At 36.7% G+C, this 17,750-nt stretch overlaps 1 protein-coding gene across 11 annotated transcripts in view; it reads right to left on the minus strand.

Moving 5' to 3' along the window:
• The window catches only part of greb1l (GREB1 like retinoic acid receptor coactivator), a 65,980-nt gene that overhangs the window by 26,476 nt on the left and 21,754 nt on the right, over positions 1–17,750 (minus strand). For 8 of the 11 annotated variants that reach the window (XM_038301564.1, XM_038301563.1, XM_038301562.1 and 5 more), the window contains exons 1-3: positions 10,502–10,759; positions 5,550–5,663; positions 824–983 (exon numbers count right to left, since the gene is read on the minus strand). In XM_038301564.1, the coding sequence (XP_038157492.1) occupies positions 824–983; positions 5,550–5,615 (226 nt within the window). In that variant the 5' untranslated portion in view covers positions 5,616–5,663; positions 10,502–10,759. Of the gene's footprint in view, positions 1–823; positions 984–5,549; positions 5,664–10,501; positions 10,761–17,750 lie in introns of those variants that run through there. The other 3 variants (XM_038301555.1, XM_038301556.1, XM_038301560.1) reach the window with 2 other exon arrangements.

Genomic DNA, 17,750 nt, shown 5'->3' on the forward strand with positions numbered 1-17,750 from the left:
AAACCACATTTCTTGAAAAGATTCCCTTAAAAGTATTGAACTCCTTGAACTTTTGCAACCACAAATGCAAAGTATGACTGTGTGTCAAAGACCACCTTGAATAAGTGCATAACAGTGATGTACAAGGTAAAGAATGTACTATTTTTAACATTTATTATTAATAAAAGACTGATTCTGCTGTGGAGATCCAAAGCTTACATGCAATCAGCTGTTGGCAAAACAAGTAAGATGCTTCCAACAACTACGGTTCAAGGAAAGCCACCCGAAGTATTTTGTAAAGTCTGCAACATGTTACAAAGGAACACATGCAGAGAAGAAGCTGGTATAGTCAGGTTGACCTAAATAGATTTGTTTAGCCAAAAGTTTGGTCTAAGACGGAAAGTTTTGTTGACAGAATGCTTTTCATAGCTAAATGGATCAAGTTAGGTAAGGGATATATAGAAGCGTAAATGGGGCTATAGTCCAGACGTAAAACCTAATAAAAATTAGTGGCGAGACAAGATAATGGACATTCTCAGACAATTCAGGCATTTTGACTGAATCTAAGCTGTTGTGCATAACAGAATAGGTGACATTCTCAGTTACTAGATAGACTGGTAGAGACATACACCAGTGTTGACTTGGCAAGGCTGAATATAAATCCAGGTCAAATGTTTCATTAAATTTGTTAAATTTGAGAACTTTGCATCTTCTACAGTGCGCTTTGTGCCGATTTATCACATTCAACTACATTTTATACAACAGTATCGTCAGTTTTAATGTAATAAAAAAAAAAATCATCAGACCTTTTTTTTTTTTTAAATCCATCTTGTGTGATTCCTACCTTCCATGTTTACTGGATATGGTTCCGGCTCCAAGTAGAGCTGTGTAAAGATGGGCTGTGGATCTCCGCTGCTGGAGCGCAGAGACGCTTCGATCGAGTTGTGGAGAGCCTCCTCAAAACGAGCAGACTTCAGCTGCCCCGCGTACGAATTCCCCATTATCTGTGGGAGCACAGAGAAAAAGGGGCAGCACTGCGATCAACGTGCAACGATGTTTATCTCTCTTCATCGATTTTGCACCTTACATAATAATCAAAAGCTAAACATTTGGCAAAGTTAACTACAAACCCCCTCCTTACACCTTATTAGCTGAAAATTATGGGTTGATTATAACCTACGATTGAAAATGAGGACATTTTTGTAAAAACATCTGAATTATTATTTAATATTTAGTGGTTTCTACACTTCAATAATAAAGGTGAAGATAGAGCAAAGTTTCATGAACTTCAAATTGTTTTTGTTTATTTTTATATTTTGTTATATCGGGCAGTAAAACATAAATATTGGGGGGAATTGTTATTTCATGGAAACTATTTATATTTCACTTATTTTGAACTAGATATGTTGGTAGTTTCAACTTTTTCCTTGGTAGAACATAAAAAAAGTTTTATATTAAAGGAAATGTTTGTTTCACTATGGTTCAGCCTTGCTCACATTAAGATAATCCCCATTAGAACTTCAGTGGCTTTTTTCAACCATTTCTGGCTTCTCTCAGCCTTCTGTTCACTCGGGTCACTGTGCCTTCTCTGCCTCTTCCGCTGCACCTCCCCACACCCCCAGTGTCCACAGTGTCCACTCGGGGACATCTGCCGAGGTCGGAGCTGCGTGTGTCTGTGATTGGCTGGCTCTCTGATGCCAGCTGGCAGCTGGACAGAGGATAGAGCATGTGGTTCAATAATGATTAAAAAAAACTAGCAAAAGGAGGGACAAAGGGGGGAGTGAGCACAGCACACCACAGGTAACTAAACCTGGATAACAGCAATGCGATGGTGGAGTTTTCCTCTTCTCCAATATTTTTAGTTTGTCATAACACTTCAGAGCTGTTCGCAACCCAGGCAGTCAAACTGTGAGAGATGAGAAGCAGAGGAGGAACATAAAAAGTGGGGGTTGGCCTCTTTCCTGACACACAAGTTTGACCTGAAATGCCTCTTTCTTGTTTGTCCTTGGACTACATTCGACTGGTGCAGACCAGTGTTTTGGTAAACACTACAGGAGCCAAAAGGAGGAGGTCCAACTTGAATACTTTGGCCACATTTAAGAAAAAGAAAAAAAAAACTCCTCATTATAGTCTGACAGAGATCCTTCAGAGGTTTTAGATAAAATGACCTAAACTTGACCAGAGCGTTCAATTTAAAAATCTGTTAAAGTTAGCTGTTCTTTTTCCCTCTTTTTCTTCACAAAATTTGTTTCACAAATTAAAAGCTTCTTATTGCATAATGTAAAAAAGAATCTATTATCTTTCATTATTTTGACATTAAAGAGTTATAACGAGGCTTTAAATTCTCATGCAACAAAAGCCATGAGTACAAACACAGCTTCATGGAGCATAACCACAATAAATTTAAAGAAAACTGTACCTCATAATGTAATAGCTTTAATCTAAAGTCAGAATGAAACAACTACTTCCAATGATAAAAAAAATAGGTTCTGTAGGTTTAGATGGATTAGCTCCCTTTTATATTAATCTTTTATTCTGTGAACATGTACTCTCTACACTGCAGTCTCAAAGGGGGCCAAAAACAGGAAAGAGAGGTTCTAATCTGAGAGGATTCTTATTCCACTAGATTCAATTTAATTTGATTTGGGTTATTTCACTTCAATTCTATTAATTTCAAAGCATATATATAGCAACAACACATATTATCTCAAGGCACTTTACAGTCAGTTTAATCAATTCATACTGATGGGTTAAAGTTTTTTATCTAAAGAAACCTGGGTGACTGCAAGTGGATCGCTGACTTTGCAGAATCTACACCTCCCCGAATGAGCATGTAGTGATAGTAGACAGTTGCTTGCATATTGTCACTGACTTTGCAGCAATCCCTCATATTGATCCTACATGTAATGACAGCGAACAGCAAAACTCCTTTTAACAGGAAGTAACCTCCAGCAGAACCGGGCTTAGTGTGATCAGCCTTCTGTCAGGGCTGAACTGGAGAACCTAATACATTTAAAAAAAACATTTTAATAGCATGTTAAGGGTTATTGAAAAAACTAAATGCATTTTGACACTATACATGACGATGTTGGCATAAACCTCAGCTTTTATCCTCGTCATGTCTTGGACACTGTTTTAGTTGTGAGCCCACTTTGTTTCTGCAAACTTAACTTCATGGTCTGAAAGCGCACAGGAGCTGTAATCATCAAAGATAGATTATATTCAATGCTCCCAGAGAATAGCTAAAAATAAAATAAAATATTAGACTTTTCTGCCTTCCTGCTTTCTGTAGAGCACTATGAGCTGGTATTAGCACTTCACTTGTGCTATACTCAGAGATGGGAAGTAACGAAGTACAAATACTTCGTTACTGTACTCAAGTAGATTTTTCTGATATTTTTACTTTACTTTACTACTTATTTTTATGGCAACTTTTTACTTCTACTCCTTACATTTTTACACAAATATCTGTACTTTCTACTCCTTACATTTTAAAAAATTTGCTCGTTACTTTAGTTTTGAATCATTTCAATGGAGTTACCGTTATTATTTTTCACGTCATCAATACCAAATTCAATCTAATTGGATGGGAATCTACGTTGCATTTGACGCACCACTACAAGATGAATCGACAGATTCGGCGGTATTCATTGGTGGCAAATCATTGCAGCTTGGTGGCGGTGGCGTTAGCATAGTAGCATGGACGACGAGATGATTGAAAATGAACACAACGGAGATCTAGTCCTATTGGCAGACATCCATTTAAAATGTAGGCAACGGCATGAAAAAAGTGGTTTCTACTTTTACTTTTATACTTTAAGTAAATTTACAAGCCTGTACTTTGTTACTTTTACTTGAGTAAAGAAGTTTAATCAGTACTTCCACTTTTACCAGAGTATTTTTTAACACAAGTATCTGTACTTTTACTCAAGTACAGAAAGTGAGTACTTTTGCCATCTCTGGCTATACTAATACCTTTAAAAGAGTGATGAATAACACACTCTTGTTTTCTCAGCATGACTTTGCTTTTTGAATTCAAAGGTGTTACTTTTTCTTTCTTTTAGAAATGGTGTCAAACAAAAGCTGAAGACCTGCATTAAAAAAAACTTAAATAATGTTGTGCCATACAAAGAATGAGGGAGGGATCAGCTACATTTTAATGCATTGTAAAATAAGTCAAATGGTTTGAAAACTCTACAGCAAAGCAGAAGGAAAGGGAAATTAGTAGCCTATTTATAGGTCACTGATGTTTCAAAACATCTGCAAAGACGGACTAAAAAGGCTTTGAAACTATTCTATATCATAGAAGCTTTTAGCTGTCTTTGAACTGAAACAATTAATGACACTTGCCTGTAACGTAAAATCAGCTCAATTTTGCTTATGTATCCTGTGTTTTTCATAATGCAACTTCAATTAAAATCAGTCAGTTTTGAGTATTTACATTTTCCAGGTGATGGTTAAACAGACCCCCTTCTGTTTTGTCAATAGTAAGCAGGGTGGGAATTTGGTTTAAATTGGCTTTTTTCTCCTTCCAGGCTTCATTTTTGCCCACGCCTGGACAGGTTTCAGTCCTCCTGTTTACTTAACAACCTTCCTGGGGAGGAGTTTGACCATCCAAGACAAAAGACAAGATTAGAAATGCCTGACTGCGCTGTCATCCAGATAAGCAACTTAATAGAATAAAGCTACAGTAATTCTTGCCTAAGTGATGGAGGAAGTTTACTGAAGAGAAACCAAGTTTCCTGTTCATATTATTCCTTCTTTTTCTTTTTTTCTGCCTGGCTGAACATGAAGCCCCTACAGACCTATTTGTCTTAACCTGGTGTCACCTGGAGGTGAGCTAAGAGGCTGACCTTTTAACACCTGCGTGCCCAAAAAGAAAGAGTGACCATGACAAGGGGTCGCAGAGCGGATGTTTTTCCTCGTGTAACTCAAAGGTTGATGAGGTCGAGTGGCTGCAGCTAACTTGATGATACATCAAACCAACAGGAAGAAACAGGATGGTGCTGTTCCTTGGTAAATAATCATGACCAACAAATGAAAGTTGAAATTAGTGAGCGGTGGCCGGGGAGAAGCTCAGTTAGAACCATCCTAAAGCCCAAGTTAACAATGAATTAGCGGGATCTTAACTCAAAAGATTTCTGGAGGCCACAGTGGAGCAAATAGGAAAGCATAGTTGCCCTGTATTGGGTAAAAGCATCAAGCTTTAATAACGCTTTAGAAAATTACAGGTTAAAAGCCACTGAAATCCACTTTCCTTACAGGTCCTGGAATTAAAGTCTGTTTTAAGCCCTTCTTTTACCTTTGGAGATAAAGATGCAACCAATATTATTTGTATTTGCTAAACAAAAGTAATAATGCTACAAATAAGCAAATAAGACTACTTTACCTTTAAAGCTTACATGAGATTGTGGCAGCTTTATAAACCTTAATTAAAACTTTTGAGTTAACTAGAGACATATTTCTGAATGCATTTTAGCATCTGCCTGTAGACGCTGCTTTCTAGTGTAAATAATACATTGATGTGTGCATTATCACAATCATAAACATTTTAAAATGTGACAACTTACAATGTCGGACTGTTCCCACACGTGAAGGGACTCGTCTACCTCGGTTACATGCTGAATCTCTAACATTCAGTGGAAACCTTCAGCAACAGATGGTGCTGTTCCTTGGTAAAACACCTGGAGGATCAGAAACAGATTTTCAATTAGCTCGGAGTTTGATAACACAAGGTTTCATTTCCTCAGAGGAAAACTATCTGGTCCAGTGGATAGTTCTGACATTTCAAATAAAGAACTTATTAACAGGGACTTATCTTTAAAAAACTGAGATATTATCAGTTCTTTGGGTATGAGATCCTTTGAAACACCACAGTACTTTCCACCAAAGTTGAGTGTCTCTGGTGAAGCATGATCCGACTGTTTTCAGCATGTTTGACACGCTGCAGACTCTCAATTGAAATGAAGAAGGTTTTGTGTTAAAGGAGTTGGCTAATAAAGCCATCAGTCTGGCACTAATTCATTCTTTCTAAAAAAGCATCAAGGAGCTCAAACTTTCTAAGCTGAATGTCTAATACATTTTAAGAGGTACTCGGAAAAGGTTATTAAACACACAATCATAGAAAGATTATAAAAATGCTACTACTTCCATCATATTCTCTGTTTAGTTTAAAGTGGTTTTAATGATATACCAAACAGTTGAGCTAATGAGAGTGCTCTCCCGCTGAGTAGTGTTTCAAGTCATGAAGCACTACACACTCATTTATAAATCTATTTTTTATATATATCTGTAAACCAGAGGTAGGCAAAGTACTCATAAACGTTAATTAGGCATAGCACTACTTTACGTTTTTATTTAGTATAAGTAGAAATGAATCAACCAGGAAATTACTAAACTAAAAGTAAAAAGTTACTAGGTAAAATGGCTGCTCAAGTACGAAGTAGGCGTAATGTTAGCTCATAACATCTTATTCAATGTTTAAAATTATGTAACCAGACATTTATATGCGAATTCCTGGTATTTCAAAGTGAATAAAAAATACAAATGAATGTAATGATTTCAAAGAAAATTTGAGGAGAAACATTTTACCGATTTAATTTTCTTTATAAGCCTTTAAAACCAAACTTTACAACATAAAGCTGAGAAGGATAACAAACTTCTAGTAACAATATCTACTGTTTGTTGCTCCAGTAACTTATGGTCGGTACAGTAACCAGAAAATCTACCCAACTAAAGATAGTGATAATCTCACAAGACTACGGTAAGTAAAACATAAAGTAATACTACTCCCAAAACATACTCTAGTAACTGTAACTGAATAATGTAACTAGTTACTACCCACCTGTGATGTCCCTCATCAGTACTTTTAAGTGATCTAGAGCATCTAAAAGATGCATGTAATGTATGAAACCAATGCATCTTTACTCAAGGTATTAATACCTTGAGTATTAATACCCTTCTGTGATACTACCCTGGTTCTCTAAAAAAACAGCTCGTGATTTATAAAAATGTAACTCTAATTATGAAAAAAACTTAAATATATTGTGAGCTGCTAAATAAATCATTTTGTGTCTTGATAACTCCCATTTAGAAATACATTTATGTTAGAGAAAAACATTTATTTTTCAGTTCTCTAACTTTACATACATAAACAAATATATTTGTTACAAAACATTTTTAACACCAATAAAACTCACATTTTTTTAGCTTTAGTTGTAAAGGACCATATTTCCTATCAATTTTCGCACCATGTTAAGCTATGGCATGGTCTGTTATGTTTGGAGTTGGAGGACATGGAAGAGAAGAGGATATGTTCAATCATTCCACAGACAAGATTTCTAAATGCAGTGAAAGTATCACTTTGACTAACAGCCATTAACAATACTACAGGTGCATTCATGTTAACTCGGAAATGAGAGTTACCTAATCTCAGTTTTCAAGTTTATTACTTGTGGACTCCTGTATTTCCTAATGTTTGTGTATGACCACTTCAGCCACTGTTATAATCACTGCAATGACAAAAAAAATCCTCTTTGTGAAGGTAATTAGCACTGAAACATATTGTCTCATAAATAATGTTAGCATCTGCTTAACGACTTCCTGTTATTGCCAAACTAGCTCTAGTTCAGGTTTTTAATCCTGGACTCTTCAAAAGTTCTGCTCCTAATTTAGATTATATGTTGGGCTGCAACTAATGATTATTTTGCTGATTATTTAGGCTATTGATCATATTTTCAATTGATCGATTAGTAATCAGATAGCTGAAGGTGCTTTATAAAGGTTTTACCGAATTTGAACCAGTTGAAGCTAAAATTATGCTAGTTAGTTACTTTTGAATAGAACATATTTGGAGACAAAGAAGGGTTTTATACTTGAAGCAAAATATATTTATGTAATATAACATTTCTTACATTTTTTGGGTTATTGACTGCTAAAAATGGATGGTTCTTTCAGCAATTGGCACTTTGTGGGGTCTATACACTCCACTTAATGATTCACCAATAACAAAATAAATGGAACATTATTTGAAACAAACAAAAACAATGTTTAATTTAGATTTAATTATATAAAACTATTTGGGGTTTGCAATACTTTTTTCTATTTTTGAAAACAAGTTAAAGGATATGTTAGGTGTTGCTAGGTGATCAAGACCACATTCGGTTGAGAAGTTCAAAAAAAGCTTGACTAAGGCCTTAGAGCACTAGTCAAACCGGCACTGGAATATTCTACACTGTTTACAAACCCAAACATATTTTACTTAACTTTATTTGTAAAACAAACAAGAAATATTTTTGTACTTCCCCCAAAAATAGCTAAATCTTGAGAAGCTAATTTCTTGTATCATCTTGTATTGTGTTACTATAACCCTACAAACTACAACTCTTACCCCAAAGAAAATACTGCTAAAAATTTCAAGTAAATTATACTTTCCTGTAGCTTTATCCATTTCAAAAAATCAATTTATAACAAAAAATGCAGCTAAATTAGCTTTTTAGTTTTTTTGAGTGTTCCTGTAATTTAGAAGGCCAAAGTAAATAATGCTCCATGCAGTTTGTGTTGCAGGTCATAGCAGTCCAAAGAGCATGCTAACTGATTAAAATGAATGGAGGCACTTATGACCACTCAAACATTAAGTGCAGCCTGCACCATGAAACATGTATGCTCTACTACAAGGCTTTAAAAATGTGTTACATGATACTACCATGGCCTTGGGGTCTATTTTCATTAAACAGAGTCGGCTGTTTTAGCATGCCGCAGCGGTTCCTACACACAGTAACTCCTTGCTCAATGGATTAAACAACTACCGGTACTGTGACCCTTAGACCAGGTATTGTCTGGCTGCTCTGGTTTTGATATACTCTAAAACAACAAAAGCAAAGTTCTCTTCAAAAACACTGATTGTTCCAATCTAGTCAACCGTCACCTCTGACCAAGGCGCAGTTCTTGATAGAGGGCAGCTGGATCTGGGGGTCCAAGTCCTTCAAACAGCAAAGGTCCACAAACTAGAACAACTTACATTAACTGACCACACCGGAGTTTGTTTTGTGAATGATTAGCCAGCTTGAAAGAGTTAAAAACGTCAATGTGTCAGGAGGAAGCGTGCAAGGTTTTACCTTTGAGACTGACTAAAGAAAAAAAAAAAAGCTCTATGGAAAAACCATATTAGCTTGTAAAGCAAAATGATTTTTCCGCTGTTTAGTGCCTCCACTAATTTGCCTCTATGAAAACATTTACACTGAGCTAATGACCCAGAATCAAGGAAATATTTAGATTTTTATCTGGCCATGTAGGCTTGACAACATAGTAAAAGACGAAACCAGAAAACTAGATGAAAACACAACCCCAGGGTGATTTCAGGGGTTCCTGTTTTTCCAGTGATGAGACGGGAGGGAATGTTGACGTGTTGGTGTAATTTCCCACAAGAGGAACTTAGTTCAAATCTGAAAAGGACTCACTTTAATGACAGCAAATAATGTGCTGCATTCAGACATTTATATATATTAATTAAACACAGTTCAGCTGATTTATTTATATTTAATATAAAAAGCGGAAATCCTGTAAGGAAGCCCAGATGAGATAAAACACAAAATAAAATGCACTGATGTAATTGGGTTGTCAAGACAACAAAAACTTACAAAACATAAAAAAACAGTTACAGCTACTAAAAAAAGCATTTTTAAATAGGAATATAAATGATATCTAAAATCTTAAAATGCAAATATTTAGCAATTTATCATGTAAGTATTTTTAAAATGTATGTTTGGTGCAAGAATAACCATAACTTGCGTCTTAATTGGATTACATCTAATCCAATAAAATTGTGGGGCATAAAAAAATAAGTAAAAAACAAAACAAACATAACTATAATTGGGGATCTTACTTTTTACCCTGCCTTCTGTTTCTCTCCAGTCGTTCTTTTGTTTCCCTCTAAAGGACATAATTGCATTACAATGTTTACAATAGAGGCAGGATTAATCTTACCTCCCCACCTTAAATTCAAATTGGGCAGAGCCTTCAAACTACAGTCAAATTAAAGCAAATAGCTAATGCCTCTTTACATTTTATATCCAGATAAGCCTAAAAAAATGCAGAGTATTCGCATACAATTTGACTCGACACCCAGCAATTGTTTCATGTTTGCTAAGTAGATAATCAGATAAAGAAATAAAAAAATAAAATTACAAATCTTTTAAATTTTTTCATTTCTTCTTAGAAAAATCCACATACTATCTTACAGAAACTCATTAAAAAACAAACTAATTCACACTGCATTTCTGTATTTTCACATACAAGTTAAATATCTATAGGTCTTATGCGGGAAAGAACTTAGTCCCTTTTTAACATTAGAACAGACACAGCCCATCAGACATGAGAGAAAAGGGGGATGGGGTTGAGAAATGGGAGAAAAAGGACAAACATCCCTTCACGTTGTCTAAATGAGGTGCTAAAAGCCCATATCATTAATGCTGAATTAGGGTCACATGTGGCACACAGCCAAATTAAACAGCTTCTTCTGTACCTTCCATGACTCCTCAACTCCTTGATGAGCCCTTAAATCCAACTTCGGTGTACAAAATCCACAAATGTTCACACAGCTCTTCAAACAAAACCCATCATATACAGTAAATCCTTTTTTTGTGAAGTTTTTATCCAAGCAGGAAAGGTATGGAGTCTCAGTCCTGTCCTGTAGTGAGCTTCGTCATGATTCCATGCAGAAAGGATTGGGAATCCCTCAGTGGAGCAGAAGCCCTCCTTCTCTCTCTGCCTCTCTATCTCACTCACATGCAAACAAACATGAATCGACACAAACCCCTCCCCCTAGTCCCCTGCACACTCCTCTGTCCTGTGCCATTTGCCAAGCAGGAGGGAATCCACTGGGGGCTCATTCATCTCGGCCCTGTGGGCCCCCCCACAGTGACAGATGCTATTGGGGGCCAGAAAAGCTAAGATGGGTGTGAGTGTGTGTGTGTGGGGGGGACAAAGACATGGTCTCACATCTGCCTGTTGAACCACGGCTCTGCCACGCGTGACCCCCTGTGCATCAAGACATCCTCCACGGACATTCTGGAAGTTTTCATTTTCAAGAAGTCAGGGGTAAAACGCCGCAAGTCGGGGGTGGCAGTAATTCTTTCAATCTGCTCTCACGCTCAAGCTCAGCTCAGCTCAAGCTGCCACACCCAACATTTTATTGGGGGACCAATTTAGCTGTAGGGAGGGGTAGGTGGGGGGGATCTATCTCCACCAAAGTAGGGACAGGAATGTCAGGTCAGCTTGAGCATTTTGTTTCTGCAGTCTTACCCAGGGTTGACCCCGCACACCAGGCTTTTTAAACTCCTGTTATAAATACCAGAGGCTCATCCGGTCAAAATAAATAAACAGAAATGTGCTACAAATCTACAGCTGCTGGCAGATGCTGGGGATTATATATCATTAGTGATCGTTGATAGCACCTTATCACGTTGTTGCAAACAGGAGAGGGAAGCAAGTCACTGGGTGGAAAGTTTTCACCACACATCTTAATGTAAATGCATCAAAAATAGGGATTTCCCAGTGTAAGATTCTTACCAGTTGATCTGGAATATAATTACAATATCTTTATAAATTCTCTACATAGAAATCTCAAACATATACTTGTCTATACTTAAAGTGATATATTGCAGATTTGATAGTTATACAATTTAGAATTATGTATGAAATTCAGATATTTCTATTTGGTACATAGATCTGAGTAAAGCTCTTAAAATTGATATTTCTTTACATTTCTTCCTTTTGTCCACATTTATTTCTACAGCTAATATAATAGATATATTTCAGCTTAGTACTGTGATACAGAGCTTATATCGCTTGTTTACATAAAATATAGATTGACATACAGAAGCTGACATAGGCACTGGCAGAATTAATGAAAACAAACCAAGAGCTTTCCACAACGGCAACTCAAGTTAACAGTGGAGTTAAGCTATATTTAAAAAAAGCTAAAAATGGCCTCAAAACAGTATTTATACTCATCTAAAGATGCCTTTTGAGGCACAAAAATTCTAATTCCTGGAGGTGGAGGTTGCATGTCACCTTGGAATAGGAAATTTTACAGCATAAGAACAATAGATAAGCAATGACGGCAGGGATTTTATGAGTATCCAAGGTCAGACACTGAGAAAATGACTAGTTTTTGCAAGTGGTTAAAATAGAGCTTGATTGAGAAGCAATTGTGCAAAAATCAAACTAACCAGGAAGCCAAGTTAGCCTATCATTGCTAAAAAAAAAAAAAAAAAAAAAAAAAAGTATATTTCTTTTCTGTTACAGATTTTTAAAATGTTGTACCAAGATCCAACATCCTCAAGTCTGAAAATTTGTGTTGCATCATTTTCAAGAGAAATCTGAAATTTTTACAGCATTCAATTGGTTGGTTGATTTTAAAAAGTCACCTCAGTGGAAAAACTGGTAATATATCTAATTCAAAAAAATTAAAGACACCTTCAGAAATAAAGAAACAGTTTAAAAATAACCTAATAAAATAATTTTTGTCTGTCGAAGGTCTGGTTTATTTGTAGGTCTAGATTGGGTTCTGTGGTTCTTCTTTTTAACAGTATCATTTAATAAGTAATGCTTGAAGGTATATATTTTTGTAAACCAACCAGTATGATATGCTGGCTTTTCTTCAAACTCAATAAGGTCAGAAAATGTTGGCAAGAATTTGTCAGTCAAACATAAAGTCTTTGCAAACTCCAGCTCTCTGTTGGCAATGCTTTTAACTTGAAAGGTTTTGCCGCAAATTGATTGCATACATTTTTTTTAAGCAGAGATAAACATCATTTCGAATTAAAAAAGCCTTTTTAAGCGATGAAATTCAAGCCATTTTTTGTGTCTAGATAAAAAAAAAAAGTCTTGACTATAGGTAGACCAACTGTCAAACAATGTTCAATATTTAAGTTGAAATTACATTAGCATTGTGAAATTTCACAATTTCACATAAAGCTCAGGATTTTCTTCTCTCTGTGAGGGATCTTCCAGTTCATTACCACACACTTGGTCAAGAGTTGTTTTAACCAAGTTGTGCAGAGCTCTTCTCACCTTCTCTCCAATGGTTATATGGTGGCACTTTCAGTGTCAGGGCTGCTATAAACAACAACATCAGCCAATCGTGGCCTTCATTAGCTCAGAGCTTTCATGCGCTCATTTTCTCAAACCTACCAGATTTGCCTAAACACCAGGGTTTAGTTTCACCCAATTGTTCCTATTCATTACCATATTAGACCAGATATTGAATCTTCTAAGACTACTCCAGGTGTGTTTGAGGATTTATTAATCTGTTTTAAGACAGATGAAATCATTACATGGGTCATTTTGATAACAGCAAGTTCAAGCAGGGGAAAAGAACCATCAGCATCATTTATCTCCTAGCCCCTGACTTTGACGTGGCCTGTCTTAAGCATCCTATTGAAAACGGAGATAATGAGTAAACCCAGCATTTTCTCTGTCCACAAAGACTCTGTGCCAAAAGAAACAAAAGAGTGTAGATTGAAAACTTTCCCGCCCCTAAGCTCATCCTTCACCACAGAATTGAGCACCAAAGGGGACAAAGGGGAAGTGGCTCTGCCAGTGCCACCAGGAAAGACGAGTCACGTCATCAAAAGCGGTGGTTGTGGGCGGGGGGGGAGGGGGGTGGGGGGTGGGGGGGGGCTTCAGGCTTTGACAAGCTGTAAGAGAGGTGAGGTATGAACAATGTTCTTCTAGCTCTAGTTCTTTTTTTTTTAGGATGTGTGGCCACAAAAATTAATTAAACATTTGGGTGTAAAGAAATGTAGTGACATGAGAAACTGCAGTATTTCTTATAAAAGCCCAATCCAGTTGCTGTCAGCATGCTGTTTCAGCTGGTCACGAAATTCTAAGCCAATATAAAGAGTTTTGGATGAGAAGCTATTATCATATGCGTTGAGAAAGCTTTGCAATTTGCTGCAGCCACTCCTCTACATATAGAAAGTGGCAACAGTACATATACTGGGCAAGCAGGAGGTGACTGTAGGAAGGAATTGGCATTAGGAACACCTTGAAATGAGAATTGAGAACTCTAAGATACATCCAGTGCATTAGGTAATCCTAACCCTAACACTGACATCTCACAAATATATTTAGCTAATCCCAAAATAAACAGGTAGAATAGTTTGGTATAGGTTGGTTGAAATGTGTTGCTCTGCAAAATGATCTAGAAATAAGTAAACATTTCTTAAATTAAGTGTATTTACGATTATATGAGTAGGTAAATAAGATGATTTGCCAATGGAATTAATATTTTTACTCTTAAAAGGGGATAATTAGATCATATGCACTTGAAATAAGACAAAGCAATTGTTTATTCTTATTTTAAATGTAAATGGTCTTGTTCCAGTGGCAAAGTGTCTCACTTACCTCCCCAATTAAAGAAAAACTGCACTCATATATACAAAAAAGACTTATTTAGATTTCAATTTTTTGCAGTGGTCTTTGGTTTCTTATTGACCTGGTCTTCAATGAAACGTTTCTAAACTGACCGTGTGCCGGAATTTACACTCTGTGGTGATTTTGGTCTTTATTTCTGCTCACAATGTAGGGAGATAATATGATGTTTATAATGGAGAGTCTATGAGAAGAAGGTCATGAAAAGCTATTTAGGTTTGCCATAGGGTCGTAAGGTTGAATGTTGTAAATGGATGTTTTGTACAAGGATCAAAACCAGAAAAATCAATTTAGGAAATGATTTGATGAATCTATCTTTATAATTCTTAAGAAAAAGCTTACAACATACATATAATTGAATGTCATGGTTTAATATGCAGATTAAATGATTTATTTAGATTTATTAAACAGATTGAAAATAGGGGAAAATAGGAATAAATTTGTAGAAACTGTTAAGGTGAGAAAATGACTCAGTCACCCTGCAGCTCAACAGTAAAAAAAACTCCAACAAAAAACATAACAAAACAGCCATCTTGTGAAAATTCCCGTGGCAGAATCTGCTTCTCCATCAGAGCACGCTGGGCTTTATGTAACGCCCGCCGGTGTGAGGACTCACGCTTTCGTTTACTATCCGTGTGGCAGCTTTAATTTCCTTATAAAAGCCCCCCCCCCAAAAAACCTTCCAAGACCTCCTCCTCCTTGTGCTCCTCAGGACTACCTGCTGGGCCCTGAAGTGCAAATAGGTGCTAGTGAGGATAGCAGATGAGCTAAGGTCACTCAAGGCTTTCCAGTGAGCCAAACAAACAAAGACAAACATTCCAGATGAATGCCATTGCTGAAGTCGGCAGCAACACAGAGAAAGAGAAAGACAGTGCAGGGCTCACTGAAGATAATGGCTTCAGGGTATATGTGTGTCTGTGTGGGCACGTGCTTGCCTGTGCACGTCTGTGCACGTGAGTTTTGTGTGCGTGTGTGTGTGTGTGTGTTCGGGGGGTTATCTCTGCAACTATAAAGTGGGGTGAAACAGGGTTTAAAGCCTGATGTGACCAGAGGCAACGGGGGTAGGATCTTGGGCCTGAAGTGGTGGACAAAAGGAGCATTTGAGCAGATGAAGAAGTCATCATCATTAAGCCACTGGAGGTTTACTGTCTAGTTATAAAAGTCATTTTAAAATTTGGGGAAAGAAGGTCGGTGTGTGTGTGTGTGTGTGTGTGTGTGTGTGTGTGTGTGTGTGTGTGTGTGTGTGTGTGTGTGTGTGTGTGAAAGGGCAAAGGATTTAGGGAAGCCTCAGAGAACGACCTGGTAACTCGCTGAGGAACGTATAGGAGCTAATTCATTAGTGGACAAGAAGGCTTTGTGTTACCTCTGGGCTGATTGGAGTGGTGACCTTGCCACACACTGCGGCCCAGAGAACGGGTTTAAGGGCAAGGTATTTAACCTTAAACTAAATCTCAGCTGCAGACAAAAGCCAGCGTGATCTCATGGCTAATGCCTATCAAACAGAGAACTGATGCAGCACAAATGGAAAACAAGCTCAGTTAAAAGATGCCAATTCGGGGAAACACTGCTTGGTGTGGCTGCTTCTTCAATAAGAAAATCGTAGATAAACGACCTTTAGAATGCAGACTGAAAGATATCATTATGTGTCCAACTGGAAGTGTAACAACGGGTCAATTCATTGATTAATAAATCAATACTGAATCTGCAAAAAAAATATTAAGATTTGTTCTCACAATTTAAATATTTTGCAACTTCTCTGGAAAATAATTTTTTGTGCTTTGCTCTAGTTTAACAGAAATTTTACAATCTCATTTATATCTAAGCTGTAAATACCAAACTTGTAAACAATCCGTAAACTGCTCATTCAAATTTCTGCAGCACAACCTAAACATATGGTAGTCCTTTGCACTGACATGCATTCTTTTAACTATTATGATTATTCTAATTCATAGCTTTAATTACTTTAACATTGTTTAATTTCAATCTTATTATATATATATATATATAAGTGATATATAAGTGATTAATATCTTTATGTACATTTCAAAGCTAAATGATTATTGTACTTATTGTACTTTGATTATTGTATTGTACTATTGTGGACTGGATGAACAAAGTAAAACATTCTTCCTAAACTGTATGCAGACCATAAAGTTTATCCTTAAATAATTCATACACTGGAATATTTAGACTTGCTGTTATCTTCCATGGATAAAGATTTTGTTTATCATTGGGAAAACAGACTTTTATTTACATTTTGGTTAAGCAATTTGGATGCCAGAATTATTTATAATTCTGTTAAAATAGGTAAACCTTTATGAAATACCATTTATTGATATTTTCAACATTCAACTTGGACAATTACTGTTATGTATGTTTTCTATAACATGAAAAACAACTGACAGTTTACAAAACAATTCATGACTGTGGGAAAAAAGGCCTGCCGGTGAACCCAATCTGCATTTTACAGCAGTGCTGGGTTGAGCGCCAGTTCAAATCTGGAATGACCAGAGAGAGAAACAGAGCCCTAATACATTTATGGACTTATTCAGGGAATAATTGAAGAGGACAACAGAGGTCTATATCATACAGTAAAGCTGTCATTGGAAGTGGTCGAATGTCGGTCAGAGCTGAAGGATGAGAGAGCTTAAAGAGAAACAGTAGAAGTTCTTAATGTTAGGGGATGAAGCTGTGATATACTGGTAGATACTGGCAAGTAATCTAGGATTTTATGTCACAATAAAATGTATAAAATCGAAATTAATGAAGTTAATTCTTAACCCTGTTCCATCACCATCACAGCTTCTTCTAACATCTGGTCCACACTAAATGGCTCATCCCAAAGCACATCTTTGATGAGAGCTGACCAGGCCATGTCCCGGCAATAAACTGTTGTTTAGACAGCCCTGTTTGTAATGGGAGGTAAAAGGACGGCCATGGATCATGCTGAAAGAGCTAACACTATCAAAACATTTGCTCTTATCAGATGACAAACCAAGCAAGAGGGGTCAGATTCCCAGTTCCAGGAGCTGGCCTGAGCTGCAGTCCCCAGTCCCTCCACATCACAGGATGTGCAATGGGTGTACAAATGGGAGATTTCACTATTGATCACTGCAAGCAAAGTAAAAATCCCTCTACTACTCCTATAAAGGACAACTCTGCAACCTCTGTTGAATTTCTATATCCAGATTAGTGTTGCAACTAATGAATATTTTGCTTCGTTTAATAATTGGATGGCAAAAGATTCCTTGAAGATGTTTTTTTAGAGAATTAAACCAGGTTAAATTCAAACTTTTTCACTTGAGGAGTTCTGTATAGCGCATTTGATAGGCGGT

This window comes from Cyprinodon tularosa, unplaced genomic scaffold (genome assembly GCF_016077235.1).
Source record: "Cyprinodon tularosa strain WSP-4 unplaced genomic scaffold, ASM1607723v1 ctg47, whole genome shotgun sequence".
NCBI classification, from domain to species: Eukaryota; Metazoa; Chordata; class Actinopteri; order Cyprinodontiformes; family Cyprinodontidae; genus Cyprinodon; species Cyprinodon tularosa.